Genomic DNA, 19,017 nt, shown 5'->3' on the forward strand with positions numbered 1-19,017 from the left:
CCTAGATGGTCTAAGAAATAGTGAAAAAAAAAAAAAAGTTTAAAAAATGTAAGTTCAAAACACCCCCATTTCCCTAGAACTGATATAAAATATAATAAACAGTAAAAATCACAAACACATTAGGTATCGCCGCGTCCAAAAATGCCCAATCTATCAAATTATAAAAATGGTTATAAACTGCGGTGACCTCCGAGACGGGAAATGGCGCCCAAATGTCCGAAATGCGACTTTTACAGCTTTTTACATCACATAAAAAATGCAATGAAAAGTGATCAAAATGTCACACAGACCTCAAAATGGTAGCAATGAAAACGTGGGCTCATTTTGCAAAAAATGACACCTCCCCCAGCTCCGTACACCAAAGTTTTTGAAAATGTATTAAAACGCAATACAACCTGTATAAATTTGGTATCATCGCGATCGTACCGAGCCAAAAAATAAAGTAGAGGTGTTATTTGGAGCGAAGAGTGAAAGTCGTAAAAACTGAGCCCACAAGAACATGCAGGTTTTTTTTTTAATTTTTCCACATTTGGAATTTTTTTCCTGCTTCCCAGTACACGGCATGGAATAATAAATAAAATCACGGGAAAGTAAAATTTGTTACGCACAAAATAAGCCCTCACACAGGTCTGTACATGGAAAAATGAAAAAGTTATGGATTTTTTAAGCGAGAAATGAGCGAAAAAACCCTGCGTCCTTAAGGGGTTAATACTGTAGAATTAAAGTCAATGAGATTTGGAAACCGTAAAGTAGACAATGTTTTTTTTTTCCATGCAGAAATTGTTGCTCAGAGTGGAAAATAAAATAATGGTCATGTCTAGAGATGAGCGAACATACTCGTCCGAGCTTGATGCTCGATCGAGCATTAGCGTACTCGTAACTGCTCGTTGCTCGGACGAGTATTTCGCCCGCTCGAGAAAATGGCAGCTCCCGCCGTTTTGCTTTTTGGCGGCCAGAAACAGAGCCAATCACAAGCCAGGAGACTCTGCACTCCACCCAGCATGACGTGGTACCCTTACACGTCGATAGCAGTGGTTGGCTGGCCAGATCAGGTGACCCTGGGATAGACTAGCCGCTGCCCGCGCTGCTCGGATCATTCTCTGTCTGGATGCCGCTAGGGAGAGAGCTGCTGCTGGTTAGGGAAAGCGATAGGGTGTTCTATTAGCTTACTGTTAGGCAGGAGTGATTCTACAACAACCCAACAGCCCTTCTTAGGGCTACAATAACGTTATACTTTTTTTTTTTATTTGCTTGTGGCTGGGCTTGCTGGCACTAGTAGTGCAGCTAGTACCATATTGTGAGGAATTAGCAGGGGGACTTGCTACCGTTGTGTTTAGCTCTTAGTGACACGCATATCCACCTCAAACACCAAAGTGGGAAAATTTATTAGGGGTTTGATTTCAATTAGGCACAGTCTGCCATTTCCTTTTTTATTTTACGTTTATTTTTTTCATAACTCAGCGTCATCTCATCTGGCATAGTAGTGTGCTTTAATACTTGGCTAGAAAATAGCCATAGCAATAGGATAGCATCGTTTGGTTTTAAAAACTAAAAAACACACAAAAAAAAAACACAAAAAAAAGTTAAAAAAACAATTAAAGTTATAACTCTCATTTTCAAAATGTTTAACCCGAGGGCTAGGGGTAGAGGACGAGGGCGGGGACGTGGGCGTCCAACTACTGCAGGGGTCAGAGGCCGTGGTCCTGGGCGGGGTGAGACACCACCTGCTTATGAGGGAGCAGGGGAATGCCGCAGAGCTACACTCCCTAGGTTCATGTCTGAAGTTACTGGGACTCGTGGTAGAGCACTGTTGAGGCCAGAACAGTGCGAACAGGTGATGTCGTGGATTGCCCACAATGCTTCGAGCAATTTGTCCACCAGTCAGTCTTCCACGCAGTCCACCCATGTCACCGAAATCGGCACTCCTCCAGCTCCTGCACCTCAGCCTCCTCCCCCCCAGTCTGCCCCCTCCCACCAAAATTTGCCATTTGAACCGGCATACTCTGAGGAACTGTTTTCTGGACCCTTCCCACAGTCACAAACCACTTGTCCGGTTGCTGATGAGCAATTTTCCGATGCCCAGGTTTTCCACCAGTCGCAGTCTGTGGGTGATGATGACCTTGTTGACGTACTGGAAGAAGTGTGTAAAGAGGTGTCCGACGATGAGGAGACACGGTTGTCAGACAGTGGGGAAGTTGTTGTCAGGGCAGGAAGTCCGAGGGGGGAGCAGACTGAGGGATCGGAGGATGATGAGGTGACAGACCCAAGCTGGGTTGAGAGGCCGGGTGAACACAGTGCTTCTGAGACGGAGGAGAGTCCTCGACCAGAACAGGTTGGAAGAGGCAGTGGTGGGGCCAGACGGAGAGGCAGGGCCAGAGCTGGTGCATCAGCGCCAAATGTGTCAACTAGTGAAGCTCCCGTGGCGAGAAGTCTGGAGGTTCTTTAAGGAAACACCGGATGACCGACGGACTGTGGTGTGCCACATTTGCCAAACCAGGATCAGCAGGGGTTCCACCACTAATAGCTTAACTACCACCAGTATGCGCAGGCATATGAATGCTAAACACCCCACTCAGTGGCAACAAGCGCGTTCACCTCCGGCCGTGCACACCACTGCTCCTTCCCCTGTGTCAGCTGATAGTCAGCCCCCTTCCCAGGACCCTGCCACAAAAACCCCATCGTCTCCTCAACGATCCTCCACAGCATCCACCAGCGTTCAGCTCTCCATACCCCAGACGCTGGAGCGGAAACGCAAATATAGTGCAACCCACCCGCACGCCCAAGCCCTTAATGTGCACATCTCCAGATTGCTAAGCCTGGAGATGCTGCCCTATAGGCTAATAGAGACCGAGGCCTTTCGCAGCCTCATGGCGGCAGCCGCCCCTCGGTATTCGGTCCCCAGCCGCCACTACTTTTCCCGATGTGCCGTCCCAGCCCTGCACCAGCACGTGTCAGACAACATAATCCGTGCCCTGACCAACGCCGTTTCTGACAAGGTCCACCTGACCACGGACACGTGGACGAGTGTTGCCGGGCAGGGCCACTATATATCGCTGACGGCACATTGGGTTAACTTGGTGGAGGCTGGGACCGAGTCTGACCCTGCGGCTGGTCATATACTGCCGACGCCGAGGATTGCGGGGCCTACCTCGGTCCAGGTGTTTCAGGCCTACTATGCCTCCTCCTCCTCCCACCCCTCCTCCACCTCCTCCTCCGAACGACCATCCGTGGGCATGGCGCCATCAGTCGGTAGCTCTAGGCACAGCAGCAGTGCCGTCGCTAAGCGACAGCAGGTGGTGCTCAAACTGCTGAGCCTAGGCGATAAAAGGCACACCGCCCAAGAACTATTACAGGGCATCACGGCGCAGACTGATCTGTGGCTGGCCCCGCTGAACCTGAAGCCAGGCATGGTTGTGTGTGACAACGGCCGTAACCTGGTGGCGGCTCTGCAACTCGGCAGACTGACACATGTGCCATGCCTGGCCCATGTGTTAAATCTGATAGTTCAGCGTTTCCTCAAGACATACCCCAATCTGTCTGATTTGCTCACGAAGGTGCGCCGCATCTGTGCGCATTTCAGGAAGTCCAGCACAGATGCTGCCACTCTCAGGGCAGCGCAGCGCCGCCTCCAACTGCCCGCTCACCGACTGTTGTGCGACGTGCCCACGAGGTGGAATTCAACACTGACCATGTTATCCAGAGTTTACCAGCAGCGCCGAGCGATTGTAGACTGCCAGATGTCAACTTCCACCAGAACTGGTAGTCAGGTCAGTCAGCTTCCTCAAGTCTACAATGAGGAGTGGACGTGGATGTCTGATATCTGTCAGGTGCTGAGTAACTTTGAGGAGTCAACACAGATGGTCAGTGGCGATGCCGCCATCATCAGCCTCACCATCCCGCTGCTTGGCCTGTTGAAAAACTCTCTGGTCAGCATGAAGTCGGAAGCTTTGCGCTCCTCACAAGAGACGGGGGAAGAAGATTCCCTTGTTGATAGCCAAAGCACCCTTAGGTCTGTTTCTCAGCACATATCGGAGGAGGTGGAGGTGGAGGAGGATGAGGAGGAAGAGGAGGAGAATGTTGGCGAGACACAAGAGGGGACCATTGTTGAGTCCTTCACTGTTGAGCGTGTATGGGCAGAAGAAGAGGAGTTGGAGGAGTTGGAGGAGGAGGAAATGGACAGTCAGGCCAGTGAGGGGAGTGAATTCTTACGCGTTGGTACTCTGGCGCATATGGCAGATTTCATGCTAGGCTGCCTATCCCGTGACCCTCGCGTTCAAAGAAGTTATTCCAGCACCGATTACTGGGTGTTCACTCTCCTGGACCCACGGTACAAGCAAAATCTTTCCACTCTCATCCCTGGAGAGGAAAGGAGTGTGAGAATGCATGAATACCAGCAGGCCCTGGTGCACAAGCTGAAACAGTATTTCCCTTCTGACAGCGCTAGCGGCAGAGTGCGTAGTTCTGCGGGACAAGTAGCGAGGGAGAGTAGGCGAGCAGGCAGCTTGTCCAGCACTGGCAAGGGTACGCTTTACAAGGCTTTTGCCAGCTTTATGTCACCCCAGCAAGACACTGTCACCTGTCCCTAGTCTCGGCAGAGTAGGGCTGATCTTTATAGAAAGATGGTGAGGGAGTACGTAGCTGACCATACCATCGTCCTAAATGATCACACAGCTCCCTACAACTACTGGGTTTCAAAGCTGGACATGTGGCACGAACTGGCGCTGTACGCCTTGGAGGTTCTTGCCTGCCCTGCCGCTAGCATCTTGTCCGAGCGGGTTTTCAGTGCAGCTGGTGGCATCATCACCGATAAGCGTACACGCCTGTCGACTGACAGCGCTGACAGGCTGACGCTTATCAAGATGAATAAAGCCTGGATTTCTCCTAATTTCCAATCTCCACCAGGTGAAGGAAGCTCAACCTGAATAATTTATTCACTCTTCCTTCTCCTCATTTTCCTCCTTCTCCTCCTCTTTGTACAGTAAAGCAGAGGCTATTTTTTGACAGGGCCCACTGGCTCTAGCTATAGTACTTTATGCATTTAATTTTTCTGGAGGGCCACCGACCCGGTCCTCTGTTTTAAACAATTTTTGGGAGTGCCACATACAGGCACTCAATCTATTCAATTTTTCTGGAGGGCCACCTACCTGCTCCTCTGGTTTGAAAACTTTTTTGGACTGCCACATACAGGCACTCAATCTATTCAATTTTTCTGGAGGGCCACCTACCTGCTCCTCTGGTTTGAAAACTTTTTTGGACTGCCACATACAGGCACTCAATCTATTCCATTTTTCTGGAGGGCCACCTACCTGCTCCTGTGGTTTGAAAACTTTTTTGGACTGCCACATACAGGCACTCAATCTATTCCATTTTTCTGGAGGGCCACCTACCTGCTCCTCTGGTTTGAAAACTTTTTTGGACTGCCACATACAGGCACTCAATCTATTCAATTTTTCTGGAGGGCCACCTACCTGCTCCTGTGGTTTGAAAACTTTTTTGGACTGCCACATACAGGCACTCAATCTATTCAATTTTTCTGGAGGGCCACCTACCTGCTCCTCTGGTTTGAAAACTTTTTTGGACTGCCACATACAGGCACTATCCAAATTGAATTGTCTCCATAGCAGCCTCCACACGTTGTCTCCATTGCTACCTCCAAAAGTCGTCCATATAGCTGCCTCCATACATCGTCCCTTTATCAAACGAGGTGTGTCAGGCCGAAATTTGGGTTGTTTTCATGGATTCCACATCAAAGTTGTTAACTTTGTCGCCACCCTGCTGTGTTATCCACAAAATACACTGGCAAACTTTTACCATTTACGGATATTATTTCAGCGCTTCTTGCGCAGATGTTTACATTCCCCTCACCCGCCATATCCCAAACTTATAAGAACGCTACTACACTTGATCTTATACAAAAGGTTCTTAGAAGTGCTGTTTGGGTAGTAGCCTAGAGACTGGTTCTTGGATTGGCGAAAGCTCGCCTGGCAGCGGAGCGCCAGCTCCATGCCAAGATCCAACTAACATAGTTTTAACTGCAGCACCTTTAATCTACTACTAGTTCACTGCCTCCATACATGGTCCCCTTATCAAACGAGCTGTGTCAGGCAGAATTTTGGATTGTTTTCATGGCTTCCATGTTAACTTTGTCACCACCCTGCTGTGTAATCCACAAAATATACTGGCAAACTTTTATCATGTACCGATATTATTTGAGCGCTTCTTGCTCACCTCCTTTGGTTCCTCTCTGCCACCCATTGGTTTGAAGCCTGAGTCCATTTAGGGTATGTTGCCATGACACTCTCTAGCCTGCCGCTGCTGCCGCTGCCTCTGCTTGCCGTCCCCTATAGTGTCAGGGTCAATTATTTGATGTTTTAGATGCTATCTAGCCTCATTCGGTCACTCTGTCATGGCCATGCTGTTGCCCATAATTTTGGCATAATGGTGCGATTAAGCAGCCTCAGAGGCATCCATGCATGCTGCCTCTGCTGTTTCCTGTCCATTTCCGTGGTGTTTCCATCCTTTTCTGAGGTTCCCAGGTGTTTGGCCAAGCTTCCCTGTGCAGAGCCTTGGTCCCCTTGAAAAATGCTCGAGTCTCCCATTGACTTCAATGGGGCTCGTTACTCGAAACGAGCACTCGAGCATCGGGAAAAGTTCATCTCGAATAACGAGTACCCGAGCATTTTAGTGCTCGCTCATCTCTAGTCATGTCACTTTAATTGTGCGTCCTTGCAGATTTTTGCATGCACTTTTTTATGGGAGCGAAACAAATCTGCAGCAACTCATGATGTGGATTTGTTGCAGATTTTTGCTTTAAATGACATCAGATGAGGTGAAACAAAACAGGTAAAAAAGCACACATCGGGAAGTCGCACATAAAAAACAAAAATGAGGATTTTCCACATGAGAACCTGCAATGTGTGTAGCTGTATAATATATCCGCTCTCTTGACATTTTAGGTGAAACTCCCTTAGCTCTTGCTGCCTGTACCAACCAGCCAGACATAGTGACATTGCTTATGGATAACAGCAAGACCACGATAGACATCCAGGACTCTTATGGAAATAACATCCTCCATGCCCTTGTTACTGTGACAGAGAATGGAAAACCTCACAATCCATTCATGATAGCGATGTATGAAAAGATCCTCCGCAGCTACAAAGACAAGAACCTGGAAACTGTTGGAAACAAGGAAAACCTCACACCAATGCAACTAGCAGCCAAGGAAGGTAAATTGGAGGTAAGAATAATACTCAGATTTCATATACAATACACTAAAATATTGCTCAATATAAATACAGACAGTATTTAAGGACACCCAACTTCCAGACAATTCCTAGTTATATAGGTCAAAGTTGTATAAAACTGGATAAAATTGAATAAATGATGTTTTATTCTACTTCAAAATATATATTATGTTCACATGAACAAGGTCTAACTATTTGTCCATTTATTTAGATTCTAAAATATATTCTGAACAGAGAAATGAAGGACGATGAGAATAAAACGTTGTCTCGGAAGATCACAGACTGGTCGTATGGACCGGTATCCTCCTCTCTCTATGACTTGAAAGGTGTAGATACTGAATCACCAAACTCAATACTTGAAACGCTTGTCCACAATACACGCATTAAAGTAAGTGTGGGGGACATTTTTAAGGGCTTGTGTGCAAGCTTCTGGTGTAAAGACACTGAAATAATTGCAATTTCTTGTGTACTGAAAGAAATCTAGATTATTTTTACCATCTCGACTCCATGGGGGTGTGGAGGGATGCGGGCACCAGTGCAGTGGGCCTGTACGAGGCGTCCATGCGGACAAACCAGGTGTGGTTTTGACCAGAAGATGCATCAAGAGGCCTATATCTCCAGATTTATCCGCTGTCACAGGGGGGCATGGCCGTTATCATTATGATTAATTTTATAATTTATAATACTAATTATGGGGGCAGGGGTGTTGCTTACCTTAAAAGGGGTGCGTGCAAATATCTTACTTTTGAAGCTTTTCCTGGTGTATATTAAGAAAAGAATATCCTGTTAAGTAAGAAAATCTGACCTTATCTTGCTTTTAGACAACTTTGATAAATCTGCCCAAATAACTCTCATAGAACAGAGATTAAAGAAAATCTTTCACCATCACTGTTTTAGAGCATATAGGGGGATATGTATTGTGGTGAAAGGTCTGTTTTCTGGTGTCCAACATTAGTGGTGTTTTGTGCTGTCATTTTTTATTGTGGGCTAGGTTTATTTGGTGTACGTACTGCAAGAAGAAAAAATGGGCATCAGAATTGACACTCCATAATAAGATGTTTTTTTTGGAGGGGGCTGGAAAAATGAGCTTTATGTGGCACCGGCACAGCTTTAAAAAGGAGGGATGGGGCACCAAAGAAGAAATGTAAACTACATAATACATTCCTCCTCATTATGTTTTACAATCCTGTACATAAGAGCAAATTAAACACTGTCTCATTATTTGTTCTAGGATCGTCATGAAATGTTGCGTTTGGAGCCTCTCGATAGTCTTCTTCGAATGAAATGGAACAAATTTGCAAGATGCATGTTTTTATTGTCTTTTCTTTTTTTCTTTGCTTTTAATATTATTTTTACATTAATGTTCTATCGACAACGTAAAGATGATAAGGTACATTGTCCGTTAAGCATCAATCAGTTGTATATTACATTTTCAAGAATTCAAGAAATTTATCTTTAGTTTGAACATTTGTGCCCATCTTTTTTTGTCTATTTTTTAATGGGTTTTAGGCTTGATTGATCTATTTAAAGGGTGATATATTAGGCATGTGTGTCTTTCTTTTTAAAACTAAACTTTTTCCTACACCTACTCAAGAGTGGAGCTTATATGCACCAAAATTGCAGATTTTTAACAGCAATTTGTGCCAAAATTGTGACTTTTCCATACGTCCACATCTGGATTCTAAAAATACAGTGGGTACAGAAAGTATTCAGACCCCTTCAAATTTTTCACTCTTTCTTTCATTGAAGCCAAATGGTAAGATCAAATAAAAATTTTAACGAGCAGGTTTTTTTGCTCATTAATGTCCCACGTTCCTCCATATTGACAGTAAAAAATAGAAATGTAGATTAAACAAGAAAAACTTAAATATCACATGGTCATTAGTATTCAGACCCTTTGCTTGGTAGAAGCAGATTTTAAGCTAGTACAGTCAGGAGTCTTCTTGGGAATGAGGCAAAAAGATTTTCACACCTGGATTTTGGGATCCTCTGCCTCTTCCTTGCAGATCCTCTCCAGTTCCCCCAGGTTGGCTGGTGAACGTTTGTGGACGCTATTTTTAAATCTCTCCAAAGATGCTCAATTGGGTTAAGTTCAGGGCTCTGGCTGGGCCAGTCAAGAATAGTCACACAATTGTTCTGAAGCCACTTCTTTGTTATTTTTGATGTGCTTGTTGGAAGGTGAACCATTGGCCCAATCTGAGGTTCAGAGCACTCAGGAAGAAGTTTTCATCCAGGATATCTCTGTACTTGGCCAAATTTGCTTTCAGTCCCTGCCACCATTGCATGATGCTGCTTCGACCATTTGTCACTGTTGGGGTTGTATTTGGCAGGTGATGAACAGTGTCTGGTTTGCTCCACACATACCGCTTAGAATTAACAGCAAAAAATGTAATCTTCATCTCATCAGACCAGAGAATCTTATTTCTTATAGTTTGGAAGCCCTTTATGTGGAAGCCCTTCTTTATGTAGGTTTGTATATGTCTTGCAATGACGACAGGCTTCCGTCACACTCTGCCATAAAGCCCTGACTTGGTGGAGGGCTGCAGTGATAGCTGACTTTGAAAGTTCACTGTGGAACTTTCTTTTTCTACTGCATCTCTGGAGCTCAGCCACAGTGATCTTGGGGTTCTTCTTTAAACTATCGTTGGAAAAGAGCCTTGGTGAGAGAGGTAGTTTGGCTGGACAGCCAGGTCAAGGAAGAGTTGTGGTCATCCCAAACTTCTTCCATTTAAGGATTATGGAGGCCACTGTGCTCTTAGGAAACTTTACTACTGCAGAAATTCTTTTGTAACATTGGCCAAATCTGTGCCTTGCCACAATTCTTTCTCTGATCTTCTCTGGCAGTTCCTCATGATTCTCACATGTTCTTAAATGCACTGTGAGCTGTAAGGTCTTCTATACTGGAAATGCCTATGCTACTGCTATACTAATAAAGAATATTTATATTTTATATTATAAGGGGTGTTCACATCTGCCATATACATACATTTATTCCAAAGAAGTTATTAAAAAACAATTCCCCTGTGTAAAGATAAATTCCCATATATGTCGCCCCTTAAAATCAATACAGATTTCCTTGGATATGATCACTTTGACCAGACATGCGGTATTGAGGCACACAACCGCCTAGATTCATTGTTTATTTCCACAGGACGGCTGTGGGACATGCAGTAACTCCCAAACATTTTATATACAATAAGAGATCTATTTATTTGTGGAGTCCATCCAGCAGTTGAGGTTGTATCCAAGGACAACAATCTTATTTTTTCAATAAAGAAAGAAGTGTATGTGTATGAACAAGTGTATGTATATGGCAGATGAATTAAATGAAATGTGAATCACAAGTTGGTAATACGCCTTTATTTGTCTTTTTAATTTGTGTGATCAAATTAGACATTCCTCAAAAAAGTTAGCAATAAAAATTGCAACATGTTCTGCAGGCTCCATTATTGCAATATAAAAAAACTCATTGGTTTTGGAATTTAGTGAGGCAATATTTTCTTTATTTTGGGGGAAGAAAGGGGCTGAAAGCTATATTTTTTATTCTTGACCGTTTCAGGTCCAGGTATTTCTGGGTGTTTTCAGTTTTGTGTTTTTGTCTCTTACTCACCTCCTTCCACAAGGCGTTTACATATACATTGGACCTCAGTCTGTCGTCCAATTTATTTTTAATACATATTTGTTTACCACTGGCTAATAATATAGTATTTTTCTGCCTGCAGGTTTTGAAGTTATCACAGCAGAATCGGAGCGCATTCAACTTATCCAGTACTAAGAGTTGGCTAAAAGTTTTTGGTCATGTGTATGTTATGACTTGCTCCATGGGCATCATAATTCAGGAGGTCAGGACTATATGTTGTCAGTCATAAATCATGTGTCTGAGAATCCCTAACACAGAACAGCTTTGTGTGATATTCTCACAGAGAAAAAAATATTGCATAAGAGTATTTTTATTTTCAATTTGTCAGTTTACACACAAAGGATTTTGACATAGATTTTTTTTCCCCTCCTGTGTATTATATTTGGTGGCCTGATATTCTGTGCATAAAACTCGAATAACAATGAATATCAATCAGATACAATCAATTTAGTGGCTGAAATTTCAAATCAAATTAATCTGTGTAACCATACCCTTAGGCCCCTTCCACACTAGCGTTTTTCACGCGTGAGTTCTGCGTGTGAGATACGCGCGGAACGGTGCGAACAAAATAGCATGTGAAGAACAATATATATGTGTGAAGAACACATTGCAGATGTATGGAAACATCTGCAATGTGTTCTTTACACACATATATAATGTTCTTCACATACTATTTTGTTCGCAACGCTCCGCGCGTATCTCCCGACAAGTAAGCAGATGTGCCGAACATCTGTAATCTATTCTTCACTGTGTTTTTCACTGTGTTTTTTACTTAAATGATCCTGTGTTCACTGTTCACTGTTTTTATTCTATTCTTCACTGTTCTTCACATCTGCTAACTTGTCAGGAGATAATATACGCGCAGAACAGTGAAGAATAGATTGCAGATGTTTGAATACATGTGCTAACTAGAGATGAGCGAACATGCTCGTCCGAGCTTGATGCTCGGTCGAGCATTAGGGTACTCGAAACTGCTCGTTACTCGGACGAATACTTCGCCCGCTCGAGAAAATGGCAGCTCCCGCCGTTTTGCTTTTTGGCGGCCAGAAACAGAGCCAATCACAAGCCAGGAGACTCTGCACTCCACCCAGCATGACGTGGTACCCTTACACGTCGATAGCAGTGGTTGGCTGGCCAGATCAGGTGACCCTGGGATAGACTAGCCGCTGGCCGCGCTGCTCGGATCATTCTGTCTCTGGATGCCGCTAGGGAGAGAGCTGCTGCTGCTCAGGGAAAGCGTTAGGGTGTTCTATTAGCTTACTGTTAGGCAGGAGTGATTCTCAAAGAACCCAACAGCCCTTCTTAGGGCTACAATAACGTTCTACTTTTTTTATTTTAATTTGCATCTTTTACCATTTTGTGAGGAATTAGCAGGGGGACTTGCTACCGTTGTGTTTAGCTCTTAGTGGCACACATATCCATAGCAAAGACCGAAGTGGGAAAATTCAGTAGGGGTTGGATTTCTATTAGGCAATAACTCAGTGTCATCTCATCTGGCATAGTACTGTGCTTCCTTTGATACTTGGCTAGAAAATAGCCATAGGAGAATACAAACAGCTTCTTGAAGCCTACAGTAGCGTTCTATATATTTGATTTCTGGTTGATCTGCTGGTGGCTGTAGTTTCTGCAGTGCATGTACTTGCCAATTCTGAGCAATTTGTAGTGAGACTTGCGACCGCTGTGTTCTGCGCTTAGTGGCGCACATATCCATAGCAAAGGCTGAAGTGGCAAAATTCAGTAGGGGTTGGATTTCTATTAGGCAATAAATCAGTGTCATCTCATCTGGCATAGTACTGTGCTTCCTTTGATACTTGGCTAGAAAATAGCCATAGGAGAATACAAACAGCTTCTTGAAGCCTACAGTAGCGTTCTATATATTTGATTTCTGGTTGATCTGCTGGTGGCTGTAGTTTCTGCAGTGCATGTACTTGCCAATTCTGAGCAATTTGTAGTGAGACTTGCGACCGCTGTGTTCTGCGCTTAGTGGCGCACATATCCATAGCAAAGGCTGAAGTGGCAAAATTCAGTAGGGGTTGGATTTCTATTAGGCAATAACTCAGTGTCATCTCATCTGGCATAGTACTGTGCTTCCTTTGATACTTGGCTAGAAAATAGCCATAGGAGAATACAAACAGCTTCTTGAAGCCTACAGTAGCGTTCTATATATTTGATTTCTGGTTGAGCTGCTGGTGGCTGTAGTTTCTGCAGTGCATGTACTTGCCAATTCTGAGCAATTTGTAGTGAGACTTGCGACCGCTGTGTTCTGCGCTTAGTGGCGCACATATCCATAGCAAAGGCTGAAGTGGCAAAATTCAGTAGGGGTTGGATTTCTATTAGGCAATAACTCAGTGTCATCTCATCTGGCATAGTACTGTGCTTCCTTTGATACTTGGCTAGAAAATAGCCATAGGAGAATACAAACAGCTTCTTGATCTTGAAGCCTACAGTAGCGTTCTATATATTTGATTTCTGGTTGATCTGCTGGTGGCTGTAGTTTCTGCAGTGCATGTACTTGCCAATTCTGAGCAATTTGTAGTGGGACTTGCGACCGCTGTGTTCTGCGCTTAGTGGCGCACATATCCATAGCAAAGGCCGAAGTGGCAAAATTCAGTAGGGGTTGGATTTCTATTAGGCAATAACTCAGTGTCATCTCATCCGGCATAGTACTGTGCTTCCTTTGATACTTGGCTAGAAAATAGCCATAGGAGAATACAAACAGCTTCTTGATCTTGAAGCCTACAGTAGCGTTCTATATATTTGATTTCTGGTTGATCTGCTGGTGGCTGTAGTTTCTGCAGTGCATGTACTTGCCAATTCTGAGCAATTTGTAGTGGGACTTGCGACCGCTGTGTTCTGCGCTTAGTGGCGCACATATCCATAGCAAAGGCCGAAGTGGCAAAATTCAGTAGGGGTTGGATTTCTATTAGGCAATAACTCAGTGTCATCTCATCTGGCATAGTACTGTGCTTCCTTTGATACTTGGCTAGAAAATAGCCATAGCAATAGGATAGCATTGTTTGGTTTTAAAAACTCAAAAAAAAAAAAAAAACACAAAAAAAAACAAAAAAAAGTAAAAAAAAAAATAAAGTTATAACTCTCATTTTAAAAATGTTTAACCCGAGGGCTAGGGGTAGAGGACGAGGGCGGGGACGTGGGCGTCCAACTACTGCAGGGGTCAGAGGCCGTGGTCCTGGGCGGGGTGAGACACCACCTGCTGATGAGGGAGCAGGGGAACGCCGCAGAGCTACACTCCCTAGGTTCATGTCTGAAGTTACTGGGACTCGTGGTAGAGCACTGTTGAGGCCAGAACAGTGCGAACAGGTGATGTCGTGGATGGCTGACAATGCTTCGAGCAATTTGTCCACCACCAGTCAGTCTTCCACGCAGTCCACCCATGTCACCGAAATCGCCACTCCTCCAGCTCCTGCACCTCAGCCTCCTCCCCCCCAGTCTGCCCCCTCCCAGGAAAATTTGGCATTTGAACCGGCATACTCTGAGGAACTGTTTTCTGGACCCTTCCCACAGTCACAAACCACTTGTCCGGTTGCTGCTGAGCAATTTTCCGATGCCCAGGTTTTCCACCAGTCACAGTCTGTGGGTGATGATGACCTTCTTGACGTAGTGGAAGTGTGTAAAGAGGTGTCCGACGATGAGGAGACACGGTTGTCAGACAGTGGGGAAGTTGTTGTCAGGGCAGGAAGTCCGAGGGGGGAGCAGACTGAGGGATCGGAGGATGATGAGGTGACAGACCCAAGCTGGGTTGAGAGGCCGGGTGAACACAGTGCTTCTGAGACGGAGGAGAGTCCTCGACCTGAACAGGTTGGAAGAGGCAGTGGTGGGGCCAGACGGAGAGGCAGGGCCAGAGCTGGTGCATCAGCGCCACTGTCAACTAGTGAAGCTCCCGTGGTGAGGGCTCTTGCGGCGAGGGCTAGATCTTCAGAAGTGTGGAGGTTCTTTAAGGAAACACCGGATGACCGACGGACTGTGGTGTGCAACATTTGCCAAACCAGGCTCAGCAGGGGTTCCACCACTACTAGCTTAACTACCACCAGTATGCGCAGGCATATGAATGCTAAGCACCCCACTCAGTGGCAACAAGCCCGTTCACCTCCGGCCGTGCACACCACTGCTCCTTCCCCTGTGTCAGCTGCTAGTCAGCCCCCTGCCCAGGACCCTGGCACAAAAACCCCATCGTCGCCTCCACGATCCTCCACAGCATCCACCAGCGTTCAGCTCTCCATACCCCAGACGCTGGAGCGGAAACGCAAATATAGTGCAACCCACCCGCACGCCCAAGCCCTTAATGTGCACATCTCCAGATTGCTTAGCCTGGAGATGCTGCCCTATAGGCTAGTAGAGACCGAGGCCTTTCGCAACCTCATGGCGGCGGCCGCCCCTCGGTATTCGGTCCCCAGCCGCCACTACTTTTCCCGATGTGCCGTCCCAGCCCTGCACCAGCACGTGTCAGACAACATCATCCGTGCCCTGACCAACGCCGTTTCTGACAAGGTCCACCTGACCACGGACACGTGGACGAGTGCTGCCGGGCAGGGCCACTATATATCGCTGACGGCACATTGGGTTAACTTGGTGGAGGCTGGGACCGAGTCTGACCCTGGGGCTGCTCATATACTGCCGACGCCGAGGATTGCGGGGCCTACCTCGGTCCAGGTGTTTCAGGCCTACTATGCCTCCTCCTCCTCCCACCCCTCCTCCACCTCCTCCTCCGAACTACCATCCGTGGGCACGGCGCCATCAGTCGGTAGCTCTAGGCACAGCAGCAGTGCCGTCGCTAAGCGACAGCAGGCGGTGCTCAAACTGCTGAGCCTAGGCGACAAAAGGCACACCGCCCAAGAGCTATTACAGGGCATCACGGCGCAGACTGATCTGTGGCTGGCACCGCTGAACCTCAAGCCGGGAATGGTTGTGTGTGACAACGGCCGTAACCTGGTGGCGGCTCTGCAACTCGGCAGACTGACACATGTGCCATGCCTGGCCCATGTGTTAAATCTGATAGTGCAGCGTTTCCTCAAGACATACCCCAATCTGTCTGATTTGCTCACGAAGGTGCGCCGCATCTGTGCGCATTTCAGGAAGTCCAGCCCAGATGCTGCCACTCTCAGGGCAGCGCAGCGCCGCCTCCAACTGCCCGCTCACCGACTGTTGTGCGACGTGCCCACGAGGTGGAATTCAACACTGACCATGTTATCCAGAGTTTACCAGCAGCGCAGAGCGATTGTAGACTGCCAGATGTCAACTTCCACCAGAACTGGTAGTCAGGTCAGTCAGCTTCCTCAAGTCTACAATGAGGAGTGGACGTGGATGTCTGATATCTGTCAGGTGCTGAGTAACTTTGAGGAGTCAACACAGATGGTCAGTGGCGATGCCGCCATCATCAGCCTCACCATCCCGCTGCTTGGCCTGTTGAAAAACTCTCTGGTCAGCATGAAGTCGGAAGCTTTGCGCTCGTCACAAGAGACGGGGGAAGAATATTCCCTTGTTGATAGCCAAAGCACCCTGAGGTCTGTTTCTCAGCGCATATCGGAGGAGGTGGAGGTGGAGGAGGATGAGGAGGAAGAGGAGGAGAATGTTGGCGAGACACAAGAGGGGACCATTGTTGAGTCCTTCACTGTTCAGCGTGTATGGGCAGAAGAAGAGGAGTTGGAGGAGTTGGAGGAGGAGGAAATGGACAGTCAGGCCAGTGAGGGGAGTGAATTCTTACGCGTTGGTACTCTGGCGCATATGGCAGATTTCATGCTAGGCTGCCTATCCCGTGACCCTCGCGTTCAAAGAATTTATTCCAGCACCGATTACTGGGTGTTCACTCTCCTGGACCCACGGTACAAGCAAAATCTTCCCACTCTCATCCCTGGAGAGGAAAGGAGTGTGAGAATGCATGAATACCAGCAGGCCCTGGTGCACAAGCTGAAACAGTATTTCCCTTCTGACAGCGCTAGCGGCAGAGTGCGTAGTTCTGCGGGACAAGTAGCGAGGGAGAGTAGGCGAGCAGGCAGCTTGTCCAGCACTGGCAAGGGTACGCTTTACAAGGCTTTTGCCAGCTTTATGTCACCCCAGCAAGACACTGTCACCTGTCCCCAGTCTCGGCAGAGTAGGGCTGATCTTTACAGAAAGATGGTGAGGGAGTACGTAGCTGACCATACCATCGTCCTAAATGATCACACAGCTCCCTACAACTACTGGGTTTCAAAGCTGGACATGTGGCACGAACTGGCGCTCTACGCCTTGGAGGTTCTTGCCTGCCCTGCCGCTAGCGTCTTGTCCGAGCGGGTTTTCAGTGCAGCTGGTGGCATCATCACCGATAAGCGTACACGCCTGTCGACTGACAGCGCTGACAGGCTGACGCTTATCAAGATGAATAAAGCATGGATTTCTCCTAATTTCCAATCTCCAGCAGGTGAAGGAAGCTCAACCTGAATAATTTATCCACTCCTCCTCCTCCTCCTCATTTTCCTCCTTCTCCTGCTCTTTGTACAGTAAAGCAGAGGAAACTGGCTATTTTTTGACAGGGCCCACTGGCTCTACCTATAGTACTTTATGCATTTAATTTTTCTGGAGGGCCACCTACCCGGTCCTCTGTTTGAAACAATTTTTGTGAGTGCCACATACAGGCACTCAATCTATTCCATTTTTCTGGAGGGCCACCTACCCGGTCCTCTGTTTTAAAAAATTTTTGGGACTGCCACATACAGGCACTCAATCTATTCCATTTTACTGCAGGGCCACCTACCTGCTCCTCTGGTTTGAACAATTTTTGGGACTGCCACATACAGGCACTCAATCTATTCCATTTTACTGGAGGGCCACCTACCTGCTCCTCTGGTTTGAAACATTTTTGGGACTGCCACATACAGGCACTCAATCTATTCCATTTTACTGCAGGGCCACCTACCTGCTCCTCTGGTTTGAACAATTTTTGGGACTGCCACATACAGGCACTCAATCTATTCCATTTTACTGCAGGGCCACCTACCTGCTCCTCTGGTTTGAACAATTTTTGGGACTGCCACATACAGGCACTCAATCTATTCCATTTTACTGGAGGGCCACCTACCTGCTCCTCTGGTTTGAAACATTTTTGGGACTGCCACATACAGGCACTCAATCTATTCCATTTTACTGCAGGGCCACCTACCTGCTCCTCTGGTTTGAACAATTTTTGGGACTGCCACATACAGGCACTCAATCTATTCCATTTTACTGGAGGGCCACCTACCTGCTCCTCTGGTTTGAAACATTTTTGGGACTGCCACATACAGGCACTCAATCTATTCCATTTTACTGCAGGGCCACCTACCTGCTCCTCTGGTTTGAACAATTTTTGGGACTGCCACATACAGGCACTCAATCTATTCCATTTTACTGGAGGGCCACCTACCTGCTCCTCTGGTTTGAAACATTTTTGGGACTGCCACATACAGGCACTCAATCTATTCCATTTTACTGCAGGGCCACCTACCTGCTCCTCTGGTTTGAACAATTTTTGGGACTGCCACATACAGGCACTCAATCTATTCCATTTTACTGCAGGGCCACCTACCTGCTCCTCTGGTTTGAACAATTTTTGGGACTGCCACATACAGGCACTCAATCTATTCCATTTTACTGCAGGGCCACCTACCTGCTCCTCTGGTTTGAACAATTTTTGGGACTGCCACATACAGGCACTCAATCTATTCCATTTTACTGGAGGGCCACCTACCTGCTCCTCTGGTTTGAAACATTTTTGGGACTGCCACATACAGGCACTCAATCTATCCCATTTTACTGGAGGGCCACCTACCTGCTCCTCTGGTTTGAAAAATATTTGGGACTGCCACATACAGGCACTATCCAAATTAAATTGTCTCCATAGCAGCCTCCACACGTTGTCTCCATTGCTACCTCCAAAAGTCGTCCATATAGCTGCCTCCATACATCGTCCCTTTATCAAACGAGGTGTGTCAGGCAGAAATTTGGGTTGTTTTCATGGATTCCACATCAAAGTTGTTAACTTTGTCGCCACCCTGCTGTGTAATCCCCAAAATATACTGGCAAACTTTTACCATTTAGGGATATTATTTCAGCGCTTCTTGCGCATCTGTTTACATTCCCCTCACCCGGCATATCCTAAAC

The 19,017-nt window shown here is 46.5% G+C and overlaps 1 protein-coding gene across 1 annotated transcript in view; it reads left to right on the forward strand.

Moving 5' to 3' along the window:
* LOC140116753 (transient receptor potential cation channel subfamily V member 3-like) overlaps positions 1 to 19,017 on the forward strand; it is a 111,800-nt gene that overhangs the window by 59,618 nt on the left and 33,165 nt on the right. The window contains exons 6-9 of the mRNA XM_072133187.1: positions 6,957 to 7,237; positions 7,456 to 7,632; positions 8,476 to 8,634; positions 10,967 to 11,086. Of these exons, the coding sequence (XP_071989288.1) occupies positions 6,957 to 7,237; positions 7,456 to 7,632; positions 8,476 to 8,634; positions 10,967 to 11,086 (737 nt within the window). The remainder of the gene's footprint in view (positions 1 to 6,956; positions 7,238 to 7,455; positions 7,633 to 8,475; positions 8,635 to 10,966; positions 11,087 to 19,017) is intronic.

The sequence above is a fragment of the Engystomops pustulosus genome, chromosome 2, assembly GCF_040894005.1.
Source record: "Engystomops pustulosus chromosome 2, aEngPut4.maternal, whole genome shotgun sequence".
In the NCBI taxonomy this organism is placed as follows: domain Eukaryota; kingdom Metazoa; phylum Chordata; class Amphibia; order Anura; family Leptodactylidae; genus Engystomops; species Engystomops pustulosus.